Below are 27,031 nucleotides of genomic sequence, written 5' to 3'. Positions count from 1 at the left end.
CAGGATGAATGAATGACGGTGAGGTTTTATTTCTCCTCTAACAATATGATCTAACAATCCATGAAATCAAGAACTGGTTCGTAACACAAAACAACAAAAACCTATTCTCACTCGAGTTATCAAAAAATACTTTGATACGATTAGACTTAGTGCAATGATTTCTCCATGGAGCATAATTGACGCACTGACACTGAGGGAATTATGGAAGGAAGGGAAAATCAATGGCAGGTGTGTGTGATTGCTGAGGATCACCAGGTGCAGTGTATGAGGGAATTAAGGGAAGGTGTGTCAAGGTGGATTCAGTGCCAGCGCGACAGGAAGCGTGAGTGTTTACCAAAATAAAAGGGGAAGTGACCCTAAGCCAACACCAAAACATTACACAAACTTAAAAACGTGACTTAAAACACTAACTAAACAACAAAAACACTAACAAATCTGCCTCCTCGTGACATCTCATTAAAAAAGTGTGACACTGATTTTGAGCCAGCAGGTGAAATAACCTGGAAGCTATTGAGCTATAATGCTCATATTTACAGTCTGAAATTTATTTTTAAAAAATAAATAAAAAATAAGAAAAGTGTCATAATGTGGAAAGAAAGGTGCGTCTCATCTCATACAGCAAGTGTATCACTACTGTTTTACATGGGTTTACAAAAAGGAAGTAAACAAAACAAAGCCAAAATGTAAACAAGAAGGCGGGGGAGAGAGAGGATGTAGTGGAGGTGTCTCTGACGTGACGCATCGCATCGCATCGCGTCACGTCACGTCACGTCACGTCACGTCACGTCACGTCAGAGACCCCTCCACTACCTCCTCTCTCTCCCCCGCCTTCTTGTTTACCTTTTGGCTTTGTTTTGTTTACTTCCTGGTTCCCAGTCACTAGTTGCTAAAGAGTGACACGCCCCCCTTTTGCCTTATACACACACACACACACACACACACACACACACACACACACACACACACACAGGGAGTGTTACTAAAAACAGAGGTCACTCCATATCAGAGTGGGAGTGGCTCTGCCTGCTATTTCCTGGTTCCCGCCCCCTCACTCCTGCAGTTTGACAATGGGAGGAGGAGGAGCCAACAGGTGGACAAGAGCCAGAGCCCACAGGCTCCGCCCACTGCTGTGTCACATGTTGTTGAGATCAAAGCTCAAACCTGTTCATTGTGAGGAAGAGAAAGTCAGACGGTGGTGAAATGGCAGGAGTTCAGCTGCACAGAGAAAGCTTCTCTTGTTCCATCTGTTTGGATCTTCTGAAGGATCCGGTGACTCTGAGCTGTGGACACAGCTTCTGTAAGAACTGTGTTAAAGACCACTGGGACTCAGAGGACGTGAAGAGGATCTACAGCTGCCCTCAGTGTAGAAAGATCTTCACACCGAGGCCTGAACTGTTAAAGAACGTCATGTTAGCAGAGCACAAAGACCACGACACAGTCTCAGCTGCAGCAGAGAGGACGCAGAAGCAGAGAGAGCTGGATCTGAGTCAAGAAGAAGTCCAGCAGAGAGTCCAGGACATAGACAGAGACTTGAAGGTGCTTCAACAGCAGGAGGAAGCTCTCACTGTCTCTGCCGATAAAGCTGTGGACGACACAGACAAGATCTTCACTGAGCTGAGCTCTGAGGTGAAGCAGCAGATCAGATCCAAGCAGCAAACTGAAGTGAGTCGAGTCAGAGACGCTGAGAAGAAGCTTCAGCAGGAGAAGACTGAGCTGAAGAAGAGAGAAGCTGAACTGAAGCAGCTCTCACTCACACACGACCACAACCGGTTTCTCCTCAACTACGGCTCACTGTCAGCACTCGGTCCATCTACACACTCGTCCACCATCAACGTCCGTCCTCGGAGACACTTTGAGGACGTGACAGCAGCTGTGGTGAAGCTCAGAGGACAACTGAAGGACGTCCTGACCCAGACGTGGACAAACATCTCACTGGCTGTGGCTGAAGAAGATGGACCTGGACCTGGACCAGAACCAAAGACCAGAGCTGAGTTCCTCATATATTCACAGGAAATCAAACTGGATCCAAACACAGCAAACACAAGTCTGTTTTTATCTGAGGGAAACAGAAAAGTGACATTGATGGATGAAGATCAGTCTTATCCTGATCACACAGACAGATTCAATTTTTTTGATCAGGTCCTGAGTAAAGAGAGTCTGAGTGGACGTTGTTACTGGGAGGTGGAGTGGACAGGAGAAGAAGTTTGTGTAGCAGTGACGTACAAGAACATCCGAAGATCAGAGGAATCAGAGGAATGTTTATTTGGATACAGTGACAATTCTTGGGCTTTATATTGTGACCAAAACAGATGTCAGTTTCGTCACAACAACATCGAGACTGAAATCTCAGATGTTTGTGTCTCCAGAGTGGGAGTTTACCTGGACCACAGAGCAGGTCTTCTGTCCTTCTACAGAGTCTCTGACACCATGACTCTGATCCACAGAGTCCACACCACGTTTTCTCAGCCTCTCTATGCTGGAGTCTGGCTTTATTATCCTCCATCTGGATCCACAGCAGAGTTGTGTAAACTCAAATAGTCTGGAGTTCTTTCAGGATCAGTGAGTTAACCTCGGAGTTTAAATCTTTAACTTCTCTGCTCTCAGTGAAATGACGACAATAACAACAAAAAAATTATCTGACCAATAAACCAACAATGACATGTTTTTTTAATCAAACTTAAGCAAAGGTGATTTTTTTGGAACAATGATGGTAAAATTGTACTGTTTAGATTACAGTAATAATTCTATGTCTGTTGTAAATCGACTTCTGACAATATTTTCAAAATAATGATGGACAATGATGGTTAAAAAAAAAAACTGAGAATAATCTACGTCTATATTTTCATTCACACGCACACAGCTGTGTGTAACTTTGGATCTAAACTGTGATCACATGACTCAAAACTGACAATCGTGAACCCACAAAACACAAAAGAGGACAAGTGAACGACGAGGACAGGTGAGGGATGAGGCCTAGAGGATTATAGTCTGGTCTAGGGGATTAGGGGCTTTAACCAGACCAATAAATAAAATGGAAATGACAGCAGCCATTCATCATTCCCTCTCTACTAAATATATATATATATATATATATATATATATATATATACATATATATAAAAACACACACACCTCATATCCATGTCTTGTTTTTATGCATATCCAAACGGTTTTATCAGTAGTTATTTTAGAGTAGAGGATTGATGTCTGTTTTTGTTATTATTAATCAATTTTAATGCTTTAATAAATGTTAACCTTTATCTTAAAGTACTGTTTCTGTCTTTTGTGTTTGCTTGTTTGTGACAAGGGTAACTGAAAGAAGCCAGTGTACGACCTCACACCTTCCCTTCTTAAATGTAATCCTAATTAATATTAATAAACTTATTATTAATTAGTGATAACTGATAGTCGAGAGACACTTTAAGGCCGTTAAGTGACAGTCCTTCTGTCATTCTCCTCACTTTGAGAGGAGTGGTGCCCCATTTTGATATTCTTAAGAAAATGAGCAATATAATGAATTGATAACTTTAATTCATCATTCATACTCATATTCATACTCACCAATTATCACCTTAAATCACAACAGCAGTCAATTAAAAGATGCTGTTGTGTCTCATCCTCGTTGCAGTAGATCATTGGACATGTTTTTGTTCTTACATAACAACTCCAAGCCACAACAGCTCTGACGGGAAGTGTGTTCACACAGATCGAAGCCATCATTTTTTTTTCTTTTTTTAAATCATGTTTTTGTTTCATGGGAGCAAAGAACCTGGAAAAGGCAATACTATTACGATTCCAACGACTGTTGAGTTATTCATTCTCTGACACTTTCCACGGCTAAATCAGTGCAGTTCAGTTGTAAACAGAGACTCCACACGTCTACTGTATGAGCTTTGTTACAAAAACAAAAGAACAAAAGTCAGAATTTGGATCAGTAGAAATAATTTATCATTAATTTGAGACATGAAAATCCTACTTTGTTTCACTGATTGTACACACACTGACACACATTATCCTCTTAAGTATGATACAGAGCAGCAGGACACACATGCTCCACCTGCTGGTTGTTTTGGTTCCAAACACCTGATAAGATTTGAGATCGACCAAACAAAAGGTGACTCATTGATACTTTTGTGCATTAAAGTCCAAGAATTGCAGAGGATTTCTTTAATTTCAAAAGGTCCAGAGTGTAAATAAATAAAAATTCAAGAGGCTACTGAGCATAAAAGTATGTTTGTATAAGTGCTACGCCTGCAACCAGCCATCGATTATTTATCTAAGTGAATCAACACAACACTTTTGACAATTAACTGGTTTATAGTTGAAATTTTCAGATGTTGAATATTTTCTGCTTTCTTTGCACCACAGATCGGAAACACCGATCAACAATTTTCTGGACCAAACACCACAATCTATTCATCAAGGCAATAATAGCTAGATTAAACGACTATGAAAATAGTTGGTTGTCCCCTAATATGTGTATAATTTCCGTAACGTACAAAAAAATGTTTTTGCAGCTTTCGTATGTGTACTTTAGGCAATGGCCTTACTTTACATGTTTACACAGCAGCCCAAACGGATGTGTTTTACCTCTTTTCTGGTAAGTGAAGGCCACCGTAGTTCCCCGACACTCCAGCGAAAGGGAGAGGTTAGATGTCACTAAATATAAAACGACCTCCATCAGATTTCAAGGTTTTAAGCTCCTGTGGTGAAGTTTTATCCACAACAAACACAACAATGGGCATTATTTTCAAAGGTTAGAAGTCCATAACAAGCCCACACACCAAACATGTCGAGCCCTCGTTCTGCAGCTGTGACTTCCGGGATAATTGGATCTCTCTGCGGTGTCTTTACCTCAGACGTTGTCCATGTTTGTCTGGCCCGTCCTGCTGCAGCGCTCGGCCTCGTGTCCCAGAGCTTCAGTGCTCTTTGTTTGGCCCGGAGCGCTGCTGCTCCTGATAGTCTCTCGAGTCCTCCCAGGGACGAGGACCACGGATGTTCTTCCACTCGTCCAAATTCAACACTTTCATCTTCTGCGGAGGGGAATAAAGTGTTTATAAGCATAGAGAGGATGTTTAAAAATTATGATTTAGTTGTTGTTTAGTAGACTTGTTGTTTGTGGAGAACAGTGTGCTTAATTCACAGGCTTTCATTGCTCTTCTTTGTAACTGCTCAGAGAGCCGTAGAAATATAGTTTATTGTTATGATGATGATGATGACACGCAGGTTGCACTTTTTCCTGACTCTTCTTACCTCGTACTCGTCCTCCAGTATGACGCTCTGCCTCTCAACATCGACTTTGGCCTCAAGAGAAGGATCCAACTTAGAAAAAGTAAAGTTTTTTTGTTTTAATATCAGGAGGCCACAATTTACAACAACAGAGAAAACGAAAACAGAGCAGAATGTGTTTGTTAGTGATGAATTCGGGAGGACTGCAAAAATAATAATCCTTTGTGTCATCAGAGAGAAAGAGATTAGAGATTTATATGAGCAGTTACCTCCTCACTTCTTTGTTTTATTTCTTAAAAAGTCTACAGAAAATCTGCAGAAAAAGTGAAGATGCTTTATTCTCATCATGTCTCTGTTTTTATTGTTTTTTACATTTGGACAATTTGCAATTCAAAACTGTATCTCTCACCGTAAGGAGGACAGAAAGAGCACGTTTGGTTCTTCTAAATGAGAGGTACTTGGTCATATGTTCATCAGTCAGTTATTGTTGTTGGTTGCAGTTTAGCAAGTTTAGTAGTGGTTTTTACTCTGTCAGTTGTCAATATTGATAATTAAATATAAGACATCATTTAATTATTATATCAGCAAGCTGTATTAAATATATATGTGAAATAATCGAGAAGCATTACTTTTCACAGATATAATAAACCTCCTCATGAAGAATAATTTCACCTGCAGGTGCAATTATGACTGTGACCACAGGGAGGAGTATTTCCACAGTGACTACATAGAAGTGTGCACAGACAGATGCATTCACTGCTTGCATGGAAGCTTAATTTATTTTAAGCTTTAACCGTTTTTATGCTGATGCAAAGCGTTATTTATACCCACATTGACTCAATGTGTAAATGTACAATAAATAACTACAAACCTTCTTTGAGAGCTTCTGGGAATCATATCGGAGTTGTGTGAATTCTCTCAGGCCAAAGGAACCTCCGACTACCAGCAACTGGAAAAAAACAACACACAAGTCTGATTAACTGCTTTGAAATACTTAGACTAATCGTGTGTAAATGTATAAATGTATATAATAACATTCAGGCACCGTTTACAAGTTATGGAAATGCAAGTCTACAATAGGCAATACAGCTTAAAGTATGTCTACATATAGCCTGAAAAACATGTAACCAAACGAATAAAATCATCATGTATGAAAATACAAAACAGGAAATATTAGTCATTCCATGAACAAAAATTAAAAATTGTTTATAAACATTAGGGCTGAAACAATTACTGAATTATTAATCGATTACTAATTTAATTTTAATTATTATTATTAATTAATTTGAGTGGTTTTTTCTAGATTAAAAAAAAAAGGTTTGGGAAACACTGATCGACATTTTATGGACTAAACGGTTACTCGATTAATTTTAAAAGTAATAAACATAGTGGGTCTATTTGTGACAGTTGTGTGTCTTATGTTTGTGTTGTCTTGTAACTGTGCTGTTTTGTATTTATTGAGCACCAATTTTAACTTCACATGTATATGTGATTGCGTAGCTTCTATACTATAAAATGTATTATACAGGCACCAATGTAAATAAGAGTAATATAATAAACAAAATGAAGTAAAAATTAAGTGTATTTACTTTTTCACTGCTGGCATATTTGTGCAACAATGTCGGACATAAGGCTATGTAAGTTTAACATATGAAACTAATAAAAACTATACTAACAGTAAGCATTTAGAAGAAAAAAAACGAAATAGTGATAATTATACATAACAAGTATAACAACGCCCTGGTTACATAACGATAAGATATATATATATCTGCACATTTAAAAATAAAACTTAAGTCGCAAACTGCTCCCCTATCTCATGGTATGATCCCATATCATGACAAATTTAACATGCTAGCAGGAGTGTTAGCTACCATCATTAGCACAGTTTATCTGCCGCAAAACAACGTGTCATTAAAAGTTACTTACGAGCATAGGAACTCCATATTTGACCGTCTTGTTTTTCTGCAACAGTTTCAAGTTAAACATGACTCTTTATTCCAGCTAAAAGTCCATGTTGCTGACGAAAACTGAAGACACAGGTCACAGCCAGGACAGGCTTCCTGAAAACAGTCCGGTGTGCAAATATGTCCGCCTGAAACGATGGGAAGTCAGATTAAGGTTCCGATGTAATATTTCGTGTAATCGAGAAAAACGTAGAAAAAAAATGAATGTTATGTTTTACATTTCTCTGTGTGCGATGTTGTTAATGTCTGATCTGGAAAAAAATACTAAACGAACATTGAGGAGGTTTTTTGGGGGTCGTTTCTTGCGTTTGTCAATCACATTTTACATCCACATTTCTGCCTTAGAAATTAGAAATTAATTTGATTTTTATTTATCTTATTACATCACACGAGATTTCAAGTGTTTTCCTTAATATCTCTGCAGCTTCTGGGCTCCAGTGACAACAGACCAGGGATCATTTCATCTGCTGTGGTTTTAGTGAGGGGCTCATTACTGCCCCTTGCAGGTCAGTCTAGGACATGGCTGATGTCGTTCAGTATGTTCTCAATTAATTTGTTTATTTTTATAACTAGTACAAATACAGAACCACAGAATAGTTTGATTTCCATAGTGTATTAGTTAGTTTTTTTGTGTGTATATATTATGTATTATTATACATTATAATATAAATATTAATCTGTATTAACACAGGAACAATCAGGGCAATATCACTTTAATAAGCGTTGTTTCTCTTACCTGCTTTTCCGGGGATATAGAGAAGCATACATACAACCTGATGATGTGTTTCTACAATAACTGTCATTTGAAGTGGTTTTGTCAATTAAAGGCCAAATGAGATCAGAGAATAAGAGGAGAAAGTATAGCAATTTTTCTCTTTATTACAATTTTTGTCACTTGTTTTCAATCAGGTGAAGAAAAATACCTTTTTTTGTTCAGTATAATAAAATATGTTAACTTTATTCATTTTATGAAGAAAAAACAATGACAACAAGAAAATAAAAACAAAGAGAAACAAAAGTTTTTTTTCTCTCTCTCCCTCTTTGTAAACCTGGAGAGCTGCTGCACTGCATGGGAAGCAAATACAACGGAGACACAGAGTGTGAAGGAGCAGTGACGAGGTCGGACAGGGATGGAGGTGGAGGAGCGGGAGGAGGAGAAGACAGAGGATAGTGACAAAAAAAAACAAAAAAACATAAGGCCAGAGACGAACAAAAAATGAGTGTAGCAGGAGAGAAGCGCGGTGACGAGGGCAGCTGGAGGATGTGGCGGCGATCGGAGCACGAAGGCTGGTGGTCCTGAGTCAGGACGACTGACAGAGTGTTCAGAGGTCACTCTCTCCGTACAGAGCGGTAGAGAAAGACATGTAGTCGAGGGCTCCGGGTACGCCGTCAGGGCCGGTGTAGGGCGCCATGCGGGCAATGCAGTAATCCGCCTGATCTGGAGGAAGCTCCCGGCGCAGCTCGTCGGCTAAAATGTAGTTCTGTCGAGGATGAGAGAAACAAAATTCTTTATCGAATATCAACCGTAAGACATGAAAGACAGAAGACACTTTCCAACCTGAAGAGTGTATGATAAAACATATGATTTATTTAATTTTGGTAACACTTTAGATTAGGGAACACATGTTCACCATTAACTCAGTGCTTACTAACATATATAAGTAGCATACTAGCCCTTTATTAGTAATCGTTAAGTATGTATTATTCTACATAACCTTATTCTACCTCTGTTACAACATGAATTAAGAATTTTCCTACATAAGGTGTTAATATGTGCTTAATATTTACTAATAAAGCGCTAGTATGCTACTTGTATGCATGTTAGTGGGCATGGTCCACACTAAAAAGTAAGGTAACGCTTTAGATTCAGGAACACATATTCACCATTAACTTGGTGCTTACTAACACATATACGTAGCATACTAGCCCTTTATTAGTGAATATTAAGCACACATTAACACCTTATGTAGGAAAAATCTTAATTCATGTCGTAACAGAGGTAGAATAAGGTTATGTAGAATAAGGTGTTAATACGTACTTAATGATTACTAATAAAGGGCTAGTATGCTACTTATAGCATACTAGCCCTTAATGATGCTACTTAGTAAGCACCTAGTTAATGGTGAATTAGGATGATTTAGTGGCAGAAATTGAATATGTGAATAAGTTTCCAGAGATGATCCATTTTTAATCATTTAATTTAATTATGAAAGTTTCGTTTATAAACTTTCCAATGACGTCCAACACACGGAAGACATCTGAAAATATATCCGTAAAGACGTGGCCATTAGAATGTTGGCACAATAGCAGCATTACATTTACATCACCCCGACTCAATACTCTTAAACGTTTGCATGAGTGAATAATTACTTAAATTTCCACTTTTTTTGTTTTCCAGAGGGTGCCATCTTTAGCCATCATGTTTCAACAAAAGTGCAACAAAGATGCTGAAACGTTGCTTTAAATCCCTCCAGATTATTATTATTATTATTATTATTATTATTATTATAATAACATTTTCTACTTTGGCGACACTTTGTCTCATACCTTGTCTCCAGCCAGGACTTTGAAGGAGGCCACGACTTGGTCGGCAGTGTCAGTGTCCGCTGTCTCGCGGGACATGAAGTCGATGAAGGCCTGGAAGGTGACGCTGCCCATCCTGTTGGGGTCCACTATGCTCATGATGCGGGAGAACTCATTTTCACCCTGGAGGCAACAGAGAGACACTGTGAAGCTCGGTCGCCATGGTGACAGCGTCCACACCGATGGACTAAAACGCCAGTCAGTGATTGAGGTCCTACATTGTATGGCTTATTTTATAAAATGCAGAATAAGTGCCGTTCAAAAGTTTGGGGTCACTTAGAAATATCCTTATTTTTGTCCCAATATCAATGAATATAACATTAAATTAATCAGGAAAAAAATACATTCTATACTTTGTTAATGTAGTAAACGACTATTCTAGCTGCAAACGTCTGGTTTTTAATGGAATATGTACATATGTGTATAGAGGCCCATTTCCAGTGTTAGAAGACTATTGGATGATTAGGGTTGAAATAATCCAATAATCAATGTCTTGACTATATTTTCTATTCATTTTGCAACTCTTTTGATGAATAAAAGTGTGATTTTTAATGAAAAACACACAAAAAAATTGTACAGGTGACCCCAAACTTTTGAACAGTAATGTAGTTTTTTTTTTTTTTTTTTTAAGTGTGTTTTAGATAATTTTAAGGCACTATTCAGAGAAAATCTTAAATATATACATCAAAATACATAACAAATCTGTCTCCAGCACATGCAGTCAAAGTTACATCCATGTATTACCATTCCCAGCTGGTCTCAACATTCACACACAATCATATTCTCACACTTGAAAGGAGCTCATGGCTTTACCAGGTTGTAACCCATGGAGATAAGGCAGGTTTTGAAGTCTTCAGCATCCATGACTCCTGTTCTCTTCTACAAGGTCAGCGGAGGACAAACGAAACCAGGAGGAGGAGGAGGAGGAGGAGCGAGAGTTGGAAAAGGAGACGCAGGGACAGCGGAGGAAGTCGTTGGAGGAGGAAAGGAGGAAGATGGAGAAGATTTTAAGAGAAAACGCCGCAACAGTCCGCAAAATGGGATGTTGTGATCACAAAGGGATTTTAGACAGAAAGGATACGAAAGAAAGGAGGGAAGGAAAGAAATACAAAGGGGGGGAAAGGAGCAAAAGAAAAAAAAAACAAGAAGAAACCAGTTAAACCTCGTTACACTACGTTTAAGTACCTGTGCATCGTTGGCGATATCGAAGCCCAGGCTGATCAGGCAGGCCTTGAACTCCTCCGCGCCCAGAGTGCCCGAGCGGTCCTGAGGTGTGGGCGGCCAGAGCCAGGCGAGGCGTCGGGGGCCACAGGCCATGCAGCAACACATACAGCGGTGTCAGTGATGGTGAGGGGGGGGGGGGGGGGTGAGACGAGGAGGCAGGTGGAGGTGGTGGTGGGAGTGCACCATGCACGGGGAGGGAGGGGTGAAAAAGGGGGGAGAGGACCATGCACGAGAGATGGAAAAGAGAGAACACAGTGCATATTCATTAGGATCTGGCAGGTGAACACACGGTGGCAGCAGTGCTGCCATGCTGGGGGGTGGGGGGTGGGGGGGCATTCAGAGGCGTTAATGTGCAGTGTGGCAGGCAAACTACTGGGCCTCGTGGTTTTTTCCTTATTAGCGGCGGAGTCAGAGCAGCACATTTACAAACACATTCATTTTACCCATAATACAACAACAATTACCCTGTCGTGGATCACTGGGTTATGAAATGCCTACCAATAGCAAACACCGAAAACAAGTGTGCGTGTGTGGTGATGTGAAACCTTAATAAAAAATAATTAGTCAAATTAGTTTCACCATTTATCTATTGGCGTTTTCCCCCTAAAGTGACTCGCCTCGCCTCGGCTATTTTGCTTTTCCATTAGCGATAGTACCTGGTACTATTTTTAGTACCTGCTCCAGTGAGCTGATATTATGCAGGACGCGTCAGACTGCCTGACAAATGTCAATTAGATTCAAACCGTAATCAAAACACGTTCACATAATGTTGAGTAAGCCCATCATCTCCACGCGACTCTCTCCGTGTCCACTCTCTGAGTAGCAGTGTTTAAAAACCTCGCGTCGCCACCGACGGCATTATGCGCTGCACACAGGAAGTTTCACGTCAAAGACAGGCGGCGGCGGCAGCAACAGTGCACAAGTAAAGCGAGACGGCTGCAAACTGTTTTGGGTTATGACAGAAAAAAACACCAACAAAAAAGATATGTATCATCAGATAAAGCTACGTATCGATTAGCAACAGCTGTCCAACTTCCAATAAAATAACAATGAGTCAATTGTTTCAATAAATCAGCGTCACTGAGATAAAGCGTATTCATTCTCTTATATGTCAATACACGTCAGTCACTCTGACTGAAGCTTTCATCCTAATACACAGTTAAAAGACAGGTTCAGGTCCTCGGTCCACTTCCTGACGGGTCACGTCGTCGTCTTCGGGCTTTATTTAACAAGGAGTGGAAGAATGTATGATGTAACGATGGAGTCAGTGGGAGAGATGAGATGAGATGAGGAGGAGGAGGAGGAGGAGGAGGAGGAGAGGAGGCTAAATAAAAACTCATCCATAATTGGTGCTGTTCCTGTCATGGTGAGCCCCAGTGTAAATACACAGTTCTGGGTTAGAGGGGGAGTGAAGACAGAAGGTTTTATAGAAACAGCCTTCAGTGGGAACATTGTTGTGCTGCTACCTGTGGCACAAACTAGACTCTCAGGAATGTTTGGACCCAAGACTTAATATAGAATGTGGACGACTTTTTTGTTTGTTGCAAAATGGACTAACTTATATTTTAAAGCCACGAGATTTTGATTGAGCCTTTATTTTTCTTCTATTATTATCTATTAACTTAACTTAATCGTCTTTTATCTATCTATCCATCTATGGTCTATTTCATCTATCATTCTATCTATCTATCTATCTATCTATCTATCTATCTATCTATCTATCTATCTATCTATCTATCTATCTATCTATCTATCTATCTATCTATCTATCTATCTATCTATCTATCTATCTATCTATCTATCTATCTATCTATCTATCCATCTATCCATCTATCTATCTATCTATCTATCCAACCTTTGGACAGGACTAGGACAGGACTCAGGATCTCCTTTGGTGACTCAATTACATGAACACCGGTGACTCTGTGGTTTATCAACTCGACTCCACAAACACTCTTGCTCTTATTCTACCTGCTCTGTGGGAGAGAAGATTGTTCTGCCTTAAACCTCGGGAAACTGTCGCTCCACAGAATGATGCTTTTCACACACAGACTGCAGAATGCGCTCTGCACACAGTCAACGCTGACTGATTAAAGGAAAAGACGGCGTTGCCATCAATGACACCTCGGGAAGCAGGACAGGACGTGAACGGACCCAGAAATTATAAATGCTCTCTGAATATATAAACGACAAACTCCACACGTCAGAGACTGATCCATTTAGTTCAAGAGTCGTTTTGGGAAATTTCTTAATTGAACTATTAACTCTGTGAGAGATTCCCAAATGTCAAGCTGTTAATTTAACAACATGAACTCCTTTAGCTCCTGCTCTGGTTCCACTGCACAGTCATAACGTGAAAACCCAGATGTGATGAGGCGTGTGCACATCTGTGCGCCTGCACAGCGACTGATCTGGTGCGACTACTCACCCTGTCGAAGTGGTTGAAGGAGGCGCGGAACTCGTTCAGCTGCTCCTGGCTGATGCCCTTGGCGTCTCGCGTCAAGATCTGGTTCTCGATTTCGTTGATGGTGCGGGCGATGGTGGTGAGTAGCTGTTCCCAGCCCACACGGATGTGCTGCAGGAGGAAGGAAGAGAGAGAGAGAGAATAGAAGTCTCAGGTCAGTCACTTTAGCTGGGATTATTTTATTTTCTATATTGACCTTGAGTCTTTTTTTTTTTTTTTTTAATCTTAATTCGTATTATCTTGGTCCTATTTGTTCTGCAGCAAAACACAAAAGCGAATTCCTTGCATGTTAATATCTACTTGGCAATAAAAACTAATTCGGATTCCAATGATATTGTGAGCATTCGCAGCAGCAGCAGACGACAGAGCTCTACAGCACAGATGGACATTATACGTCAGGGCCAAACGTGTTATTCAACAACTTATTACTCGTATTGATCTTTTCATGGGATGTAACGGTAAGCGCATAAAATATAAATCATATCCTAGAGAGGATTTTCTCTTTGTATGTTCTTCACACATACTCCAACTTCCTCCCAAGGTCAAAAGACATACATATTCGGATTAGATTAACAGGGAAATTCAAACATTTAGGTGTCTACTATGTTTACTATGTCTATTCTTTCAGGTCAAAGTTATCCGAACGTCATTGAATCGGTACAAATCACTGACTTGTTGCTACTGATTCAATGACAGTTGCAACTCAAAGCTACTTCACACTAGAACCTCATCATTCGCATCAAAGTAAAAGGTCAGAGCAGAGTTTCCAGTGTTACCTCCATGGTGTATTTGGTATGCTTGTTGTCAAAGATGAGAGCTTCCTGAATGAGCTGGTGGTCTCCCTCCAGCTGGTCGATCTTTGGCTTGTAGTTGACGATGCTCTTCTCGTACTGGCGTAGGTGCGTCAGCTGGTCCTCCAGGGTGCCGTGCATCTCAATGGAGATGCGGCCGATTTCCTGCAGCGGCAAGAGGGCAAAAGCGAGGACGTGGTGAGAATACTGTAAACAACGATGAACGGCGCGGTGTAAACGCAGCGTCGGAGGTGAAGTATTCTGGATGAGCAGTTGTCGGGACCTTAACCGTAACCCTTTAAAGCTGCACTGACTCAAACACGAGGACTGATTTTTGCATACTTACAATATAAATATTAACTTCCTTCCTGTTTTTTGTCTTTTACTTTTCACATACCCCGAGTTCAGGATTCCAAGATGGCCGCCACAATACAAACACTGCCATTTATTCCATTAATAGTACTTCTTTTGTTGTATTTGTTTCACAGTAAATTAATTGAATCTATTTAATCATAGATATGTTGCTATGTTGTTTGAGTGTACAAATACCACGAAGAGTGTTGTTATCATTGCTAACAATGGCCAGTCTGAGATACATTTGCCTTTTCCGACTTTTCGACTGGAATGTGGGTAACTTACTGTAACTAGTTCCAACGTAACTGCAACTAACGATCATTTTCACAATCAAGTAATCTGTTGATTGTTGCCTCGAGTACCTGTTTGGTGTGTAAAATGTCTGAATATATTGAAAAACCTGGAAATTATGATGTCTTGAAATGATTCTGTTTTTTGTTACATGGAGCAAAGAAACAAGAACTTTTAGGAAGCTGACAAAATACCTCGCTAGCTGGATTCATTTAGTATTTGATTAATAATTATATAATCCCTAAATGGAACACAGCAATACTACACAAATGAAGAAAAACAACAATTCCTAGTGTCTTGGGAAAGGTCTGGGAAAATTCGGATGTTATTTCATATACCTAAATACCATTTTCCAGACTATACGAACTCATGCGGGTAACATTACAGTCATGAAACACTGGTCGGAGAGTATTTCAAACCACAATATGGTGGACGACTATACTCACTCGTCCTCTTCCTGAACTTTACATTACATGCTCATTTGGTCACACTGACCTCCATCTTGGTTTGGATCCAGGGCCCGATGACGTTGGCCTGGTTGGCAAACTGTTTGCGCAGACGCTCGTTGTTCTGCTGCCGGGCGTGTTCCTCGATCAGAGCCTGGTCACGCTGAGGCACCAGCTGCCTGACCTGTGAGGGAAAACACAAAATGTGGAAAAATACGTCACGTACGACACACTTTTGACCAAATAATGTTTTATCAGAATCTCCCATGAAGAGTTTGTGGCCTGAGATTATGACCAATTATTGATGCTGTCTTATCTGACATAATAATCACCCACACATCTTGCACTCGCTTAACTTTTTACCTGGGGATACCTGCAAGTGCTTATACTCTCAGGTAGCCCACAATGCTGTGGGAGTCAGAGGGGGAGTATGTGTGCTTCTTGGCACTGCACTTACTCGTGCCTAGGGATGCACCGATCGCCATTTTTGGGGCCGATTCCGATTTCCGATTTTTCAAGAAGTTTGACCTGCCGATACCGATTTTAGCCGATTCCGATTCCAATTTTTTTAAACCACTTTTCAGCATACAGAAAGATAAATATATTTTTGCATCTTTTCTCTTTAATAGAACATTTTAACATAGAAATACAATAAGTTCACATCCAATATCCAACTAAAAATACAAAAACAAATCACTATAAAATAGAAGTATATATAAAATACAAAAACAATTGTCATGATACATTTGAACATACTACCATGGAACATAATAACTTAAAGTGTGACTTTTTGAACAGATTGCCACTATAAAATAGAACTAAATAATGCTGTGGAATATTCACACACATCTTAAAAGTGCAGTGTTATGGAACCATGTTGTTCACATCCAATATCCAACTAAAAATACAACAACGAATCACTACCTGTATGTGTAGTTTATTTAAGTTTAAACATATTTCACAACATAGTACCTACACACAAATAAGTAAATGACCTCACTCTCTCTCTATCTCTCTCTCTCTCTCCGTCGCTCTCTCTCTCTCTCTGCGCACACAGGTTTAAATGACAAACAAACAAATGCTGATCAAAAGTTTTGTGCAAGTGATTTATGGTCCTGACTCTTGTCTTAAATATGACAGGCTTCGTTCAGTGATTGAAACAAATATATAAACATGAATGAAACATTTACGGCTGCGCAGATGTTGTGTGATCAAATACACCCGTATGGCTGTATATTAAAAATTCATATCATAACGGAAAAAAAACGGTATTCGGTGTGAACCGGTATACCCCCCAGCTCTACATTGCATTTTGATCGGCTTATTAAAATCGGAATATTCTGACTGATCGGCCGATCACGTGAAAATCGGCCGATTCTGATCACTGGCTGATTAATCGGTGCATCCCTACTCCTGCCTGTAGCGAGACTCCTGTCGAGTTTGAAATCAATCGGGAGATATGCGAGTAGACAGACGCACACAGACAGACGTTCCTGGAATTTATAGATAGATGAGTATGCCTTGGCTCAGGATTGGTGGAATTACCTTGTCCCATTTGGCGTTAACCTCCTGTGGGTTGATGGTGGTGTAGGGGTTGGTCCCAGCGATATTCACGTGATAGGTCTGCACAATCTTGGCGATCTCGTTGTGGATGCCCAGGATGGCCTGACGCTCTTTGTCTGCCTCTGGCAGTGTGGCTTTGAACTGCTCATGGGCTGTGCTCAATCCCTGAGACACACAAAAACATAACAAATCAACACATAAAATGAATTTTAAAAAAAACGTAAACCACAACAGCAGCATCAAAGCTTCTCATCATCTTCATATCTGACAAGAGAACTTGTTCTCTGTAGAATATGAAACAACAGCCTTTGGTTTTTTTCTCTCAACATATCAGTACATTTGCATGTAACTACACAAAGGTAAATAAAATATTTCTGTCTTGTGTGTAACAGTTTCACACCTGTCGAGAGGGAAATGACAGGCTGACGAGTCAAAAACGAGAAGTTGCAGTTTTACAGCAGGTTATAATGTCTGTGTTTGGCTGTACAGTGTTTGCTAAACAACTTTGCAACACCATAAATTACAGACTTATTATGTTTCCAGTTAAGTGCATGTTAGACAAAGATACAACATGTAAATTAGTGCTTGTGGGTACTTTTTCTTACCGGTTTCTCCCCGTTTCCAGTGTTTGCACTAAGCTAAAAGTGCCACAGGCTGCAGCTTCATATGTACTTTACTGTACACTGTATTTATTTCACTCACATGATTTCAAGAAAAATAACCTATAGAGAAAGCTGTAAACATTATTCTCTCCACGCTCACCTGGATTTCTTCGATGGTGTGAACAATGAAGGTGTCCTGCAGGTCCTCCATGGCGCCCTCCATCCAGTTGTTGAACGGAGCCGCTCTTTTGGCAAACTCAAGGTAGAGCTGGTCGATGGTTTCGAGCAGTTTCTCTGTTTTCTGTTATGAACGTAAACAACACAAATTCAAAGGTGTTTCCTTTATATCTACGGATTAAATTTGCAGATTGAAAAAAACACATAAAACACTTATCATCATCACTACATATGTCATTATTTCTGCTCAAAAACAGCAGAAATAAGGACAGAGATTAAAAGGGAGTCACTCAGATTTAAGTCCTCTTAAACTCTTTCGCACCTGCAAAGCCTCGCTGCGTTTCTGGCTCATAGCTCCCAGAGCGTCCCACTGGTCACAGATCTGCTGACAGCGAGCATTTACACTGGGAGAGTCGTAGTAGTCCAGCTCACTGAAACACAATCACAGTTTTAATGCACATTGTACGTATGATAACAACTGATTTAATTATGCATTAGGCAAGTTTTTTTTTTTAATAACTGTCAGTGTGAGCCTGCTGTGATTCTGTTTATTGTCTTATTTCTTTGTTTTTGTCCGCGGTTGTGGTGTGAAATATCTTAAAGGAATTCTTTGAAGGTTGTTATTTCTTTTCTTTGAAGGTTGTTATTTAATTTCTGTTATGTAATTCCATTTCTTTCAATGGAAGGAGTATTTCTGAGGCACTACAAACTCTAAGTTTTTAAACTGTGAAGTGCCTCTCACTTCAACTCCTGTGCGATGGCTGCGATCTGCTCCACACGATCCTGATGTGCAGCCAGGTCGCTCTCGAAGGCCTCGTGTTTCTTCAGCAGAGCCTTGATCTCCGACAGAGAGGCCGTCTCGTAGTCGCGCATCTGCAGCATCTCCTCCTTGCCTGCAGGGGGAGACACATACAATGTATGAGCCAAGTTCATTTAGACAATAAAAAGGGTCACAACGCAGCTCTCGCAAAAATGCCTGGAAGGTAACTTGTAAGCCACGCCTGAGACGGTAAATATGTCTGAGATTAATTCATTAAATCTTCAGTACCATCAGTCCAAGCTTCGTGAATCGCTGCTTTTTGGCGGAATTTCTCTGCCAGGTGGTCGAGTCTTTCCAGTCTGCGAATCTCATTGAGGAGCCACTCTTCATAGCCCTTCTCTGCTCCCTCCAGGTTTCCCCACGCATTGTTGATGTCCTGTGTGAGACAAGGGAAAAGCATGAGGATTGATCTACACTCTTAGAAATAAAAGTTCTAAGTAGAACCGTATAAGGTTCTTCGGCTTGTCCTCATCGGAGAACCCCTTTTTGGCTCCAGGTAGAACCTTTTTATACGTCAGCATGAAATATACATATGAAAGAGTAATAATATTTTTTTAAATTTTAACCCTTTAAAGGCCAGTAAGTTTATACAACTCCACTGTTTTTTTTATTGAAAGCAACACTAAACTAATTTCTATAAAATACATTTATCGTGAATCTGTTTATCTCGCACTGGAAGAAATGGATGGACTATATAAAACCATGCAGGCCGGATTTTGATTTTACTAGTTTTGGACAGTGGCAACAACCTCATCTCTCTCCCTATGTGTTTTAATGTTATTTTTTATTTTGTTGTTTTCCTTTTTTTACTTAAAAAGTAAATAGAGCCATGTTTTGAGACACAAAATCCTGAACAAAATACAGGAGAGAAACTCCAGAGTTGTAATGTTCTCAGTCACTATTTCTAACATCCACTATTTGTGGAAAAGGTTTTATTTATGGTCTGTGCAGTCAGAGACATTATGAACCAACCAAGTTAGAAAAAGGTTCAAATGTGTCCTGACATCATGTGATTCATGGCTCATGCAGCTTTGCTCATTTTGAGTCACAAAAGCCTTTTTTTGCCTGCAGGAAGTTTAGTTCTCAAACTTTTCCCTATAAAATGTAAAATTCCAGTGTGTGTGTGAGCGTCTTTGACGTTTACTTTGACGTACCGACACCATCCTCCCCTCCGAGGGCATGAAGGCTGGCCTGTTGCTGAGCCTCAGCTTGGTCTGCAAGGTGTTGAAGTTGATCTCCAGTTGGCATTTCTCCTGCACTTTGGGCGGCTTGTGAAGGCGGCGATAGTCTCTGAAGTCCTCCAGCTTCTGCTGCATGGCCTGCATGGTGTTCTCAGGCAGGCGGTTCTCCAGCCAGGGGATGGTGCGACGGATCCACTCCAGCAGCTGTGGCGTGCATGTTAGTGTGTGTGTGTGTGTGTGTGGGGTGAAGGGAGAGAGGAAGAGGAAGAAAGTGGAGGAAAAACGAGTTCAAGGAAATGAAGATGGTCAGAGAGGAGAGGAGAATCGTGCAGTGAGAGGAGAAATGCGGAACCATGATGGAAGAAAATGAGATGTAGTGGATGTGAATAATGTGTGGGGGAAAAAAAAAGGTTGAGATTATTAGTTTGCTACTTTATTTGTCTTACTCGTTTCTTGCGTTTGAAAGCGACACACACTTTTCGTTCTGTATCTACAGCTGTGTTCTTTGCACGTTTACCGTTACCGTTTTTCAGCTGTGATAAAGCTACGCATTGAATTTTTATACACAAAGGTGTCAGAGTCGTATAACAATTATTTTAAGCTATACAAATTAATTCCAGATCGGCCAAGATTGACAGTGAATGCATCGTATAGAATTTTCAAAATAAAACACTAGCAGCTGTAAAAATACAAATCCCAATTTCTCAAACTTGAGCTGATTGATTAAAATGAGTTTATAGGTTTCAAATAACGGTTTGAAACTCCGATATTACAGGAGATTAAAGCATGGAGCTGTTATATCTTTGGATTTGTTTCACTACATCCGTAATAATCTCTTATCAAAACGATACTGAAGTGATTTTCAAGTCCATTTTTATGTTATAGCATGAATTTGAATAAAAGCTGCTTTTATTGCGCTGAAATATATGTGCTGTATGAAATAAGCTGAAAAAAAAAAACATGCTTATACTGCTTTAAAATGTAAATGACTTCTATAATACTTCTTTATGCCTAAGCCTCAGAGGTACAGAGTTTCCTGGCTGCATCGTTTTTTTTTTTTGTCCTCTAACCCTGCACCTGAACGGAGCACAGACACCCCGGGCTGGAGGGACGAGGAGGGTGGGAGTGGATTGAAAACACGGGGGAGAAGAAAAAAGATAAGGCAGAGTTGGTGGTGCAGGTAAACTGTTGGGGAAAAGAAAGGGGTGTGTGCTCACATCACTGGCCAGCTTCTCATAGTCCTCCATCAGCTGCTCATTCTCTTGGTTGACGGCCAGCACCTTGCAGATCCTGTTGGCCGCCGTCTCTGCCTGGATGACGAGGGGCGAAGGGAGACACAGGATGAGATGCAGAAATAAGCAATACATGACCCGTATCTGTGTGTGTGTGTGTAAGTGTGTGTGTGTGTGTGTGTGTGGCAGGAAATTAAAGTGACGTATTTGATTTGCATACATATCCGTCTACACCGCCCTGCACAAGATAGGATTTCCCAGAAGCTGCGTTTAGAAGGAGGAAGGAATAGATGAGCTAAAATGCTGTGAAGCAGGTAGAAGCAGGGTGAGTGTGGCCAACTGTAGCTCATATGTTTGCGGTGTGAGTGTCATCAAAACAACTATTATGCAGCTGAGTTTGGTTTTAATAATGAAAAACATGTCCAAATTTGTCATAATCACAATTTCTGAAAAACCTTTGTGACGATTTTTGTCCAAATAATATTCGGATAACAATTTCACGACATGACAAAAGGCATTTAAAGATAAAGTGTGCAAAATTTAGCAACATTTATTGGTGAAGTTGCATTTTGCATCTGAATATGTTATTGTGTAATATTATATTGGAGAACCTACTGTATGTAGCCTTCAATTAGCATCAAAACATGATTAGTTCCATGTCCCATGTGGGCTACTGTAACAATTCCAAAATGGCCTCTGTTCTTAATATAAAGATAAAAGGCAACAGAGTCAGTAGAGGAAAAATGTACGGCCAAATGAAAATAATTTCACAAAAAACACGATGAACCTTTAAGTAGGAGTTTAAAAGTGTAAAAAAAATGAGAGATTTAGATGTTTAAATATGATTTTATGTCTTTTTTCCAGCTCAAGAGTCACTGTGGCAACAAGTTAGATATTATATTATCCCTGTTGTCAGGTGCAGGGGCGCTGCACTCTCTTCCACTACTGTCTTTTTATGGAACAGGGGGAATACAGTGTGTGTGTGTGTGTGTTTTTTTAGCTTCTCAACCTACATACAGAGAACTGGAGCAATGAAGAGTGAGGCTTCTGTGAGGGGCGGGGAGGAAACCGAGGGGCTCGTCCATGACACACAACACTTCCTGAACGCAGCCTGTCATTCTTCATCACTTCGTCGTCAATGTCTGAGAGATGCCAGGGTTGCCGTGGCAACGTGTTACTTGGGCTTTGGGTTCAGAAGGAGTGAACGCGGTCAGGGAAAAGCTCACAAGAGTGAAAATAGAGGCAAAATATTGTTTTTAGCGACATGCAAATGAGCAGAGAACTGACCTTTTAATCTAGTATTTCATCAGACATCATCCTGTTCTATTTGTGTGTATTTTTTATCAGAATTTTGCATTTTTTAGTCTCATAATAGTTCTTGTATCTGGTAACACTTTCGATTAGGGAATACATATTTCCATTAACCATTAACTAGGTGCTTACTAACATACATAAAAAGCATACTAGCCCTTTATTAGTAATCATTAAGCACATATTAACACCTTATTCTACATAACCTTATTCTACCTCTGTTACGAAATTAATTTAGATTTTTCCTACATGAGGTTAATGAGGTTAATATGTGCTTAATATTTACTAATAAAGGGCTAGTATGCAACTTATATAAGTGTGACCTCTTTTTAGGTATTCATTAAAGGTGCCATATGTAAGAATGTGGCCAAAAACGGTTACTACATTCAAATTCAAAATACCGAGGTCTTTCAGGTTTCGTTTTCTGACTTAACTGGCAACCCGTGGTTGCTCGGCAGCTGAGGCGCTACATGCCAAAACATGATTTCAAAACATAATGCAAATATTTTGTCTGTACTGTTGTTGTTGGTGAGTTCAGTTTGTTATATGAACATTATTCCTGAGTCTCTGTGACATATTAGGAGGATTTTATGGCCAGTTGCTTTAGATTTATTACATAATGCACCTTTAAGATTCACTAATAAAGGGCTAGTATGCTACTTATATATGTTAGTAAGCACCTAGTTAATGGTAAATATGTGTTCCAAAATCTAAAGTGTGACCTCTTTTTTTATGTATTCATTATCCTCCGCCTGCACGAGATAAGATTTCCCAATCGTAACATTGAGATGGAGCAATTTTTTTATTTTTTTTTAATAAGTTGACAGGGAGACAAATTGCCTCAAAACGAAGTGCAACCTCACAGCATTTCTGTCCTTATAGAGAGCACAGAGCAGCAGTGAGGTTGACTTCAATCTCCCACCCACCGCGTTTCATAGCTCGGAGACTGGCATCCCACACAGAAGACTGCTTGCAGCCTTCCTTTGTGAAAAGATCACAGGGGAAACTTGGCTCGCGGGGGGGGGGGTTCATGCTGCAGGGGAGCAGCCTTAAAAGGCGAGCAGGATGTGCAGGTCGCGCGTCTGTGAGCAAATGTTAGTATACTTGGCCTGTTTACTGAAAACCCTGACAGCCAGGACCGCTTTTATGAATGACTTAGTCCAGACATTAGAGGCAGCAGGGAGAAGGATTGATTATCAGGCCAAGAACTATCTGAGGAGTTCATCTGTGACATTCAAGCTCAGCCTGGATTTAGATGGAGACGTTTTAAAAAAAAAAAAAAAAAAAAAAAAAGCCAAATCCATAGCAGACATTTACACAGAATATTGCAGTGCATGTTTTATAATAGTAAACTGGATTTTTAGTGAAGGTTCAGATTTTATAGCTTCCTTTGTTTCCGTAGCATCCTCTTTTTTTATATGTACTGTTGACTGAAGAATCCTGCCCAAATATTCCAAGGCACTCAGACAGTAACTGTGGTGTATTTTACAAGTTGGATAGATGGTGTTTATGGGGGAAACTTCTTGCCTGTGGGGCACAATCTGAGTCACTGTTCCTCCACCCACTGTATGTCTATGAGAAAGCCATGTCAGCAGAATAAAAGTGTAGCAGCCAGTGGAGCTTCCTGGACTCCTTCACCTCAGGAGGCTCAACAGCTTCACTAAAATGTTGATCCTGTATGTGCTTTGTTTGTTTTTTGTTTGTTTTTTTTAAATGGGAAAGTGAATCAATTGTTTCTTTATTAATTAGGATTTTTTTTTTCTGTCACCATCTGTACCTTTAATATTAGTTTGTCTTTATTCCACAAGGAAAGTTATAGCAATTAGACCCTGCAGCACCAGTAAAATCGCATTGCATTTAAATTTGAGGCAAATCTGCAGTAAGTGTAACTAAAGGACTCATATTATACCCTATTTCTCCAAGTTAACCCAGTTCCCTCGCTTCCACAGCAGTTCAATCACCCTGCCAAAACAAAACGCTCTGTTTTGAGTGCCTGTCTCTTTAAATGCAAATGAGACACAGGAAACTACGTCAGCGTCACTGAGGCTCCTGCAGCTAACAGCAGTTAGCATTCGGAAAAGCCATCATCATATATCACATTGCCGTCATATATAAAATGTAATCACTGGACACGTAAATCCTCTGAGGCTGGAAGTTTGTGTAGAACTATGTGCTGCACTGTGCAGCCAAGAATAGAACACTTCACAGACTTCCAGATGCTATTGCCCTCGTCTGCACAAAGCGGAGCTCCGCAAGAAGACAATTACAGGAATATCTCATTGTGACGTAGCAATGAGTGCGGAAGTCAACATTGTGTGTTTTATCTCCTGTACTTAGACTGAGGAGGACAACAAAAACATGACCGAGTCATCTTTTTTCACACTTTGCCTACTCATAGGGCCTCCAGAGTCCCAAATATAAATATTAAAATGATTAAAAAGTAGATTTTTGCAGAATATGTCCCCTTTAAGATCCATTTGGTGTCATGTTCCTGGCTATATTATGAATACAAGTTCAAAGTTTAGTCTCATTATTAAAGCTTTGTTGTTTTTAATGTCCTACAGAGACTCCTCAGGGAAATATTTGGTGCTTTAGATGCTAAACGCTCCATTATGTTCACCCGCCTGTGTCCGTCTGCTGCTTGGTGCAAAAAGCGTTGAGGGGTAAGTGTACTTTTTTTAAATTCTGAGAATGCATTATAAGAACTTTAAATTACAATGCCAAGCCTTCAGGTGTGTTAGATATTCAGATTTGTGGATATAAAAACAAAAGTATAGAAATAATACATGAGACTAGTGAGTGTAAAAGGTGTTAGTTATGTTGTTTTTCTTTAGCCTGCTAACATTTTCATTGTGGAGCAGTATTGGATCAAACAGTGGCAACACAGTGAAAAACAAAACTGTGGCTGATCCGTCACTCGTTGCCAGCCTTGTTGGCACGCGTGTGCTCATTGTTTTTGTTTTGTTTTGTTTCATTGTTTGCTGTTGGTTGTTTTTTTTTTCTCTCCCCCATTTCTCACCTTCTGCTTGCCTGAGAACGCGTGGTAGTAACACGACACATAAGTCATGACGGCCTTCTCATCTGGCCTCAAGGTGCTAATGATATCTGCCCAAGGAACAGAGGAAGGGAGAGAAGAGGACAGAGAAGAGAGGGGGAAAAAATGCACAAAGAGTAAAAGTGTGCAGAAACACAAGGGGCCAGCAGGGGGCGTAATCACAAGAAGAGGCAGCAATGGGGGCACAAGTCATCTCCAGTCTACCCATAATAGTCTTTCTACACTAGCTAGTTTCAAGGGAAGTCTTATTTTTCCTTGGAAACTAGCGACAGATTATGAATGGGAGGTGAACAAAAATGAAAACAGGCTCTTTTAAAGCTCACATGGAGTGGTCCTGTTGCACATATATGTGAGTTATGGAGGTCTACTTACATACATTAACTTGTTTTTATGCTCAAAAACCTCCTAGTTGCTGTAAACGAGCCGATAGAAATCCTCTTTTCTGACGCTGTTCCCCAGCCGCGATATTTCAGACTCAACTCTCACCCCGGCTTCCCAACTGTCTTGTGATTGGCCAATACCCGGAAGTGACATATTCAGCACACCCGCTCTCCTCCCTCTGGAACGGTGGATGCACTTCTACTCATTATCAAAACATTGTTTTAACAATGTTTAAAAATAGCTTCGTCACGACTCCCCGCCACAGTCCCTTTGACGACCTTTGACCCAGAGTCTGACCCAGAGTCAGAAGACACTGTCGCTCGTGAAACACCTCCACAACGGACGTTATTCTTCTTCTGCGGTTCAATGTACGCAATTGGATGTGCCCGGACTAGTGCCCGGAGCAGGAGGATCTGCTGTTCAGGAGAACCGCTGTTTACGTAACCGGACCGGGTTTTTTCAGAGATCTCGCTGAGCCCGAGATTACAATAAAACACAGCGTTCTCAGCAATGGCTGAACTGTTTTGAACCTTCAGGGCTTCTTAAACAAGGTAATGATGCAGATACACACTAAAAAACAGCGTTACTTGGAACTTCCGGTCTAGGTCCGCTTTAATTTCGTGTTTTTTTTGTCATACTTTAAAGCTGCACTAATTCCTGTGCATATTTAAGCTCGGCTCATTCACAAACAAGAAGCCACCAGTCGCTCTGACAAAAACAAATCCTGCGATGGATTGAGTATCAACTATCAGGGATATTATTAATTTTGTAAAGGATAACACTCAAACTAACTCTGTATTACCAGAGCTGAACAATTAACTTTATGTTTGTTGTTAATTGGAATTAATGCAACTTCATTGTTTGTTTGTTTGTTTTTCATCGTCTATATTCTCCGTCTCTGCATCTTATAAACGACACATAAACATGTTCTCCTTCAGTGTCGACACTGGAGCAAATATTGTGATAGTAGCGCATTTGGAAACGCTCCATCATATCACTAATGATATCGCAATAGCAATATTTGTCCTTCAGCCCTTTCAAGACAGGGGTAATTTTCCTCTGAGCTGGCGCTGTGCTGCATCATAATGAGTAACTCTGCCGGAACACTTCATCGCTCTGAATACAGAACTCGGTTCAAACAAAAACCTCCACTTCTACCACGCCACATCACGTCTCTGAATGTATTTTCTGGTTTCTTTTCTCCATTATAGAAAATAAATGACTAAATCGCTGAATAATTTTGAGATGTCTTAGTTTGTGATGTGAATAATAGTTAGTTGCAGCCCTACACCACACAATCCCTCTGACTAAAACCAGCACTATCTGGTCCTGCTCCTCTCAAAACCTGTGCTCTAGAGTC

General features: G+C 40.2%; 3 protein-coding genes across 9 annotated transcripts in view; 1 reads left to right on the top strand and 2 right to left on the bottom strand.

The window, feature by feature from the left end:
* Nucleotides 1–1,200: 1,200 nt before the first annotated feature.
* On the top strand, nt 1,201–2,538 carry LOC310937997 (tripartite motif-containing protein 16-like; the record flags this gene model as incomplete). The annotated part of the gene is made up of 1 exon (XM_083902388.1): nt 1,201–2,538. The coding sequence occupies one exon, from the start codon at nt 1,201–1,203 to the stop codon at nt 2,536–2,538; it is 1,338 nt and encodes a 445-aa protein (XP_083758514.1).
* Nucleotides 2,539–3,151: 613 nt separating this feature from the next.
* Nucleotides 3,152–7,298, bottom strand: cox16 (cytochrome c oxidase assembly factor COX16). Its single transcript, XM_083902965.1, has 4 exons — nt 7,159–7,298; nt 6,101–6,178; nt 5,254–5,322; nt 3,152–5,033 (listed from the first exon to the last, which is right to left on the bottom strand). Exons 1-4 carry the CDS (start codon nt 7,216–7,218, stop codon nt 4,920–4,922), a joined length of 321 nt encoding a protein of 106 aa, XP_083759091.1. The 5' UTR covers nt 7,219–7,298; the 3' UTR covers nt 3,152–4,919.
* An 810-nt stretch (nt 7,299–8,108) lies between these two features.
* Nucleotides 8,109–27,031, bottom strand: part of actn1 (actinin, alpha 1) — a 98,372-nt gene continuing 79,449 nt past the window's right edge. For 3 of the 7 annotated variants that reach the window (XM_083902488.1, XM_083902492.1, XM_083902490.1), the window contains 13 exons: nt 20,910–21,002; nt 19,666–19,896; nt 18,740–18,887; nt 18,434–18,584; nt 18,014–18,122; nt 17,675–17,815; nt 16,895–17,077; nt 15,399–15,533; nt 14,244–14,423; nt 13,432–13,578; nt 10,965–11,045; nt 9,744–9,902; nt 8,109–8,677 (listed from right to left, as the gene is read on the bottom strand). In XM_083902488.1, the coding sequence (XP_083758614.1) occupies nt 8,519–8,677; nt 9,744–9,902; nt 10,965–11,045; nt 13,432–13,578; nt 14,244–14,423; nt 15,399–15,533; nt 16,895–17,077; nt 17,675–17,815; nt 18,014–18,122; nt 18,434–18,584; nt 18,740–18,887; nt 19,666–19,896; nt 20,910–21,002 (1,917 nt within the window). In that variant the 3' untranslated portion in view covers nt 8,109–8,518. Of the gene's footprint in view, nt 8,678–9,743; nt 9,903–10,592; nt 10,659–10,964; nt 11,046–13,431; nt 13,579–14,243; nt 14,424–15,398; nt 15,534–16,894; nt 17,078–17,674; nt 17,816–18,013; nt 18,123–18,433; nt 18,585–18,739; nt 18,888–19,665; nt 19,897–20,909; nt 21,003–25,254; nt 25,341–27,031 lie in introns of all 7 variants that reach the window. The other 4 variants (XM_083902489.1, XM_083902491.1, XM_083902495.1 and 1 more) reach the window with 3 other exon arrangements.

The sequence above is a fragment of the Microchirus variegatus genome (genome assembly GCF_963457635.1).
Source record: "Microchirus variegatus genome assembly, chromosome: 16".
Taxonomy (NCBI): Eukaryota; Metazoa; Chordata; class Actinopteri; order Pleuronectiformes; family Soleidae; genus Microchirus; species Microchirus variegatus.
Note: the sequence above shows the minus strand (reverse complement) of the source record. Positions and strands in the feature narration are given on the sequence as shown.

Coding starts and splice junctions, on each gene's coding strand:
- cox16 (XM_083902965.1), bottom strand. CDS start 7,218: ATGTTTAACTTGAAACTGTTGCAGAAAAACAAGACGGTCAAATATGGA. Junction 6,179..7,158: donor AATATGGAGTTCCTATGCTC/GTAAGTAACTTT, acceptor GTTTTTTTCCAG/TTGCTGGTAGTCGGAGGTTC. Junction 5,323..6,100: donor CCCAGAAGCTCTCAAAGAAG/GTTTGTAGTTAT, acceptor ACTTTTTCTAAG/TTGGATCCTTCTCTTGAGGC.